This window comes from Parambassis ranga, chromosome 16 (assembly GCF_900634625.1).
Source record: "Parambassis ranga chromosome 16, fParRan2.1, whole genome shotgun sequence".
NCBI lineage: Eukaryota > Metazoa > Chordata > Actinopteri > Ambassidae > Parambassis > Parambassis ranga.
The window spans coordinates 3,661,135-3,667,517 of NC_041036.1; the positions used below are offsets into that span (position 1 = coordinate 3,661,135).

At 42.5% G+C, this 6,383-nt stretch overlaps 1 protein-coding gene across 2 annotated transcripts; it reads left to right on the forward strand.

The window, feature by feature from the left end:
- Positions 1-1,370: 1,370 nt before the first annotated feature.
- Positions 1,371-6,215, forward strand: pabpc1a (poly(A) binding protein, cytoplasmic 1a). 2 transcript variants are annotated; one of them, XM_028425257.1, is made up of 15 exons: positions 1,371-2,225; positions 2,429-2,622; positions 2,796-2,911; positions 3,233-3,363; positions 3,469-3,563; positions 3,692-3,829; positions 3,925-4,020; positions 4,101-4,373; positions 4,507-4,597; positions 4,739-4,864; positions 4,956-5,098; positions 5,222-5,306; positions 5,432-5,562; positions 5,660-5,750; positions 5,848-6,215. In XM_028425257.1, the coding sequence occupies exons 1-14, from the start codon at positions 2,033-2,035 to the stop codon at positions 5,747-5,749; spliced, it is 1,902 nt and encodes a 633-aa protein (XP_028281058.1). In that variant the 5' UTR covers positions 1,371-2,032; the 3' UTR covers position 5,750; positions 5,848-6,215. The 2 variants fall into 2 exon arrangements, with proteins under 2 accessions (XP_028281058.1, XP_028281057.1); XM_028425256.1 differs by having other exon boundaries at positions 2,033-2,225; positions 3,233-3,372; positions 5,848-6,213.
- The last annotated feature ends 168 nt before the right edge of the window (positions 6,216-6,383 follow it).

The window sequence follows — 6,383 nt, forward strand, 5'->3', positions numbered from 1 at the left end:
TTTGTGGGAGGGGGGGTGCTGCTTTTGTATTTCTATGTATCAATTACGAGGTATAGAAAACTTTGAAGAACAAAAGAGCACGCAATCTTGCTAATTTGTATGAGCACAGCAGTAAAAATCCATGTGCTTATCTAGTTACTGCTTTTTCAAGTTAAGATTTTTATTTGTTCTGTCATTTATTCTCCTTTTTTTCTCTCAATACTTGCCTAAACTGCATGTTGGTAAGAAGTAGTTTGTGGAAAGTAAGGAAGGTTGTTGTTGGGCTGGTTAGCTTTGTCTTTGGTATTTTCATACAGAACACCCAAGCATAACTGTTAATTGGGGGAAATGTGTAATTTCATGTAAGTGGAATAAAAAATAATAATTTAAAGGTTGGAACTTGTCCATTTTAATTGATATGTTGGTGTTCTTGAGTGTTTCCTTTTACAGAGTAATCTCTGCACTGACATAAAAGCTGTAAATGACAGCAGCTATTTAAGCACAGTATTTGTGTAGGTAGTTGAATTCAGTGTCTGTAGTATGGTCAGAAATTGACTGATGCTTGCAATGTTTGTTTCTTCCATATGACGGTTGTCCAGCTACATGATACAATGATCCATGCTGCAGTGACAACAGGTTTACTTGCACACACACAGATGCAGGAATAAAATGCTGCAAAATCTCATTCTCATCCACAACAGTGAGCCAATACAATGCCACCGTGTCTGTTTTTCTATCATAATCATGACACCTTTTAGACTCCTGCTGTGCTTTTTGCTTGAATAAATAGTGAAAGAAACTCTTCCCCCTGCTGCATGGACCTTTGGGTGTGTCTGTTCCACTATCATGACAGTACTTGCAGTGGAGGTCACAGCTACAGCGGAGGAATGTTGAGCTCCTGTGGCATCTTATAAGCCCAACCCTGGAGTGAACAAGTACAGTAAAGTACAAGGAAGTGTTTCCAGCTGGCTTTTTCCTGATAGCGTTACTAAGGTTACCTTTAAAACTGATTATTGGAGGCTATCCACAAATGCAATTTGAGGTTTTTTTTTGTTAATTAAATCAGAATTTTGAGCATATTACTATATACTTTGTATATTTAACCCTTCTATTTATTTGTTATTACACAATATTAGACATAGCTAATTGTACCAGAACAGCCAATATTCAATTCAAACGTGGCCAAATTTCAATTAAATGCAGCCAACACACCTATTGATTATTTTTTTTTATTATTATTATTTAATATATATATATATATATTATTCGTTTTTATTCAAAGTTGTAACAGTGAAATTCTGTAATGGTCGAAATTGAATATAAGGTATCGCGAGAAGTGTGACGTCAACGCTGATGAACGCTGAACGCGCCGTGGTTTCGACTGGAATCGGGAAACAACCTCCGCCGACCTTCCTTTCAGTCCCGTAATCCGTCTGCGTAGGGTGTGCTCCGGAGCTAGTCTCGGCACACATTTTATTATTATGAAACAAACCAAAAGCTAGGGAGCACACGCAGACATATTTTTATAAGAAAAAAAAACAAAAAAAAAAAAATCGGTGAAGCAGGATTTGATTTGCCAACTCAAGCAACGCGAAGAAAAGACGCTGCCTTCGGAAAAGAACGAAAGACGGAACGAGAAGAACGTTAGCAAAGCTAAGCTGTTAGCGTCATTGTTGAAAGCGTGGGCGATTGACGCTAGTCACTTATATTATTAACCGCTTATTTCCTCCTGTCCTTTTACTACCTTTGTAACTTAGAACACTTATATCTCACACTCCACACAGGTTAGTGACTGTGAAAGAGTTAAATTAGCTAAATTGTGTGAGTCTTGTCAGCCACATCGGTTAGGCCACGCTCCGACATTTTGCTAATCAAGCTAACTAGCTCACGCTGCTAAGTGTGCTAAGAGGAGCATTCGTGCTCGCTCCTGGAAGCCACCGGACAGACTTAAGAACCTTTCCGCTTAGACAGTTGAATTTATTTTACTGTCGTCGATTTAATATCGCGCTAATTCAACCCTTAGCGGCTGCCATATCGGCTGAGAACACGCGGCATGAATCCCGGCGCGCCTAGCTACCCCATGGCCTCCCTCTATGTGGGGGACCTACACCCCGATGTTACCGAGGCCATGCTCTATGAGAAATTCAGCCCGGCTGGGCCCATCCTTTCCATCAGAGTATGCAGAGATATGATCACCCGCCGTTCCCTTGGCTATGCCTATGTCAACTTCCAACAGCCTGCTGATGGTAGGTATACCGCAATGTAGTATGGACATGTGGTTCTACCTGGCTCCATTTTGAATGTACCCTGTAGGTGCCATGCTACAGGTTTTGTTAACAGAATCTGTCCTAAAATGAATCATATGTTATGACATGAGTGGTTTTTTTTTACATTGGGACACAAATATAAACCTAGTCTTTAAATTTGGGGACTGTTTTTGTTTTTTTAGCTGAGAGAGCCCTGGACACCATGAACTTTGACGTGATCAAAGGCAGGCCTCTGCGCATCATGTGGTCACAGCGTGACCCTTCCCTGAGGAAGAGCGGAGTGGGCAACATCTTCATCAAGAACCTGGACAAGTCCATTGATAACAAAGCTTTATACGACACCTTCTCTGCTTTTGGAAATATCCTGTCTTGCAAGGTAGGTGTTTCCTTCCCCCCCCCCCCCTTGTTTGTGTGTTCGTTTTTTGAGGTTACAACTTTGCATGACTAAAAAAAAAAACAGTGCACCAGAAACATTTGAGTGTGGTGTGTTTTTTAAAAAGCATGGCGATGAAGAGTGTGTATGACAACCTGAAATCTTCCTCTTTCAAGGTGGTTTGTGATGAAAATGGCTCAAAGGGTTACGGCTTTGTGCACTTTGAGACCCATGAGGCTGCTGAGCGGGCCATTGAGAAAATGAACGGCATGTTGCTCAATGACAGAAAAGTGTAAGTGTGGCTACTGTTACACAAATTATACAACTTTTGAATTATTCTAATCAGGTTTTGGGTGTGTTGTGTGTAACTGCATCTTGTACCAGTGCATCTCTCAGTCAAGACTAATACTTTTTTTGCCCTTCAAACAAGAGTAAAGGCCAATTAATTAATACATTAATACATTGTACAGCTGAGTTAAGAGGGAATTGTTCATCACAGGAGTTCTCATCGTTAACCTCTTGAGCTCACGTTACCAATACAGCAGAGAAAAGTTCAATTTAGACCTGAAATATACGATATGTTCTAAAATCTGTTTTCATTAATTAATATCAGATTTGTTGGACGCTTCAAATCGCGCAAAGAGAGGGAGGCTGAGCTTGGAGCACGTGCCAGGGAGTTCACCAATGTTTACATCAAGAACTTTGGGGAGGACATGGACGACGAGAAGCTGAAGGAGTTATTTGGTAAATATGGTAAGGTTGCAAGACTTCAGAGATGGAGTTTTTGGACATCAGTAAACTGCTTGTGCGATTTTTGCCAGTAACATCTTTACTGCTGTATTATTAAAGGGCCTGCACTCAGTATCCGGGTCATGACAGATGAGAGTGGCAAATCTAAAGGATTTGGCTTCGTCAGCTTTGAGAGACACGAAGATGCACAGAAGGTAAAAGCATCAGCTGTTTAACAAGCCATCCCAACGTGTGGACAAAACATCAGGCGCACTCTGTTTCATTTAAACACAACTGTGGCTCTTGTTTAGTGGTTTTCAGTGGATTGCTGTGTCTATTGTAGGCCGTGGATGACATGAATGGTAAAGAGCTGAATGGCAGACAGGTGTATGTGGGCCGTGCACAGAAGAAAGGGGAGCGCCAGAATGAGCTCAAGCGCAAATTTGAGCAAATGAAACAGGACCGCATGACCAGATATCAGGTTTGTTTCACAGCAAGGCTTTTTGTGGAGATGGGATTAGGAATAGTATTAATGTTTTAAGTGAATTTGATTGGATCTTTTTCTCATTATATTAGGGTGTCAATCTTTATGTGAAAAACCTGGATGATGGCCTTGACGATGAGCGGCTGCGCAAAGAATTCTCTCCATTTGGAACTATCACAAGTGCTAAGGTAAGTTCTCAATTTGTTCTAAAAAAATGTTATATTGGGCATGACATGACGGTAAATAATAAAATGTCATCTCCCAATAGGTGATGATGGAGGGTGGTCGCAGCAAAGGCTTTGGCTTTGTGTGCTTCTCCTCCCCAGAGGAGGCCACTAAAGCTGTGACAGAGATGAATGGGCGTATTGTGGCAACAAAGCCGCTGTATGTGGCCCTGGCCCAGCGAAAGGAGGAGCGCCAGGCCCATCTTACCAACCAGTACATGCAAAGGATGGCAACCGTCCGTGCTGTGCCCAACCCTGTCCTCAACCCGTATCAACCTGCCCCACCCTCCGGCTATTTCATGGCAGCTATACCACAGGTGAGTCCCTCAACTTCAAACTATTTGCCGAGTCCACAGGACATGCATTCTGATGTTGCTCCTAAAATATAGAGAAAGATTGGCAGTGGGAAAAGGAAGTTGTGATGTAACGATAAATCTTCATCCTTCTCAGGCCCAGAACCGTGCTGCGTACTACTCTGCCAACCAGCTGGCCCAGCTTCGCCCAAGCCCCCGTTGGGCTACACAAGGAGTGCGTCCTCAGCGTAAGTAGTCGCAGTTGGTCTGTTAATTAGTATGCAACCTGATGCTGTTGAATTATTTTCCCGCTTCATCTTTGAAAGAATGTTGAAGAAAGATTTTCTGAGAACTTCATGGTGAATGTTAATTTTTAAATCTTCTTTTAGACTTCCAAAATATGCCCAATGCCATGCGACCATCAGCAGCACCCAGGCCCCAGACCTTCAACACCATCCGCGCTACCACAACCGCCAACACACAGGTCCCACGCATGATGGCTTCCCAGCGTATGCGTAAGTGTTTCATCCTCCCAAACATGGCAATCTACTTTCATAGTCTTTTTTGACCAGTTGTTAAAGTGCCTTTTCACCGTTCTCACCTTAGCCACCCAGGCCCTCAACCAGCGCCCTGCCAGTGCTTCAGCCACCGCCACCCCAGTGCGCGCCATGCCCCAGTACAAATATGCTCCTGGTGTGCGCAACCCTCAGCAACACATGGCCTCACAGCCACAGGTCACCATGCAGCAGGTAAGAATACCTATGACTTCTACATTGTTGGCAAAATGTTCAGTTATGCTGCTTTTATGTAAAACTGCGGTCAATATTTAAGAGTGGTTTTAATGTTTGCCCATCTCTGTTTCTCTCCTTTAGCCTGCTGTTCATGTCCAAGGACAGGAACCCCTGACTGCTTCCATGCTGGCCGCTGCCCCCCCTCAGGAACAGAAGCAGATGCTGGGTAAGCCTCATCTGGTCGTGTTTAACAGGAACCAGATTGCTTTTGACCGTTTGATAATAGAAATCCTAAACAAATAATTCTACACCCAGATGTGTTATAGTCGTTGACTACTCTTTTTCCTTCAGGTGAGCGTCTGTTCCCCCTGATCCAGAACATGCACCCCAGCCTGGCCGGTAAGATCACCGGTATGCTTTTGGAGATCGACAACTCAGAGCTGCTTCACATGCTGGAGTCACCCGAGTCTCTGCGCTCAAAGGTCAGTTAACATACTTGGTTGTGAATAAAATCTTCACATAAGATCACAGTTTGTTCACCCTGTCATGGATTGTTCAGTAAACGTCTTGTCGTTGTAGGTGGATGAGGCTGTTGCTGTGCTTCAGGCCCACCAGGCCAAGGAGGCTGCTCAGAAGTCAACCACCCCTGCTGGTGTTCCCAGTGTCTAAGGTGAGTAGTGGTTTTGAATAATGTACATAGAAGTTGTACAGCAGATATCATGATTACAAGGGAGCCACTAAGTATTGATGTCCTTTCTGTGTTACAGATTGTGCATTTTGAAACCTGCTTCACCGATGGAAAAAGAGAAAAAAAACTTAAACATTGAAAAACCTAAAACTCTGAAAACATCGCAAAATGATAAATTATCTCTTAAAAAAAAGAAAGAAATTGACATTGCCAGGTCTAGGGATGGTTTGACTAGACCTTGATCATAAACAAAAATTTGTTGAAAAAAATAGCAAAATAGAGAAAAATTGAGATTGATACATTTGAATTCATTCCTATGTTTTATGTCATTTTATTGTGTCAGTGCTCAGATTATCAGCCATTTTCACGAAGGTGGTAGCTGAGCATTTTGAAAGGTGATTTGTTTGTATCGTAAACTACTGGCTGTAATAAATTGTCATTCAAATACGTGCTTCTCTCTTTAATGACCCATCCACAAAATATATATATATATATATGCTGAGCAGTATTGGGACTGCTTTTCCAGAGAAAAGCAGTCCCAGGCAAAACTGCTGTCTTCCACCAGGTGGCACTGTCACTCAGTCTGAGATAGATCTTGTGCATTGTTCAGTTGTG

What these genes read in the sequence shown, in the direction of transcription:
- pabpc1a (XM_028425256.1), top strand. Translation starts at nt 2,033, where the DNA reads ATGAATCCCGGCGCGCCTAGCTACCCCATGGCCTCCCTCTATGTGGGG. An exon ending in CTTCCAACAGCCTGCTGATG is followed by an intron (nt 2,226 to 2,428) that starts GTAGGTATACCG and finishes TTGTTTTTTTAG; the next exon opens with CTGAGAGAGCCCTGGACACC. An exon ending in ACAAGGAGTGCGTCCTCAGC is followed by an intron (nt 4,598 to 4,738) that starts GTAAGTAGTCGC and finishes ATCTTCTTTTAG; the next exon opens with ACTTCCAAAATATGCCCAAT.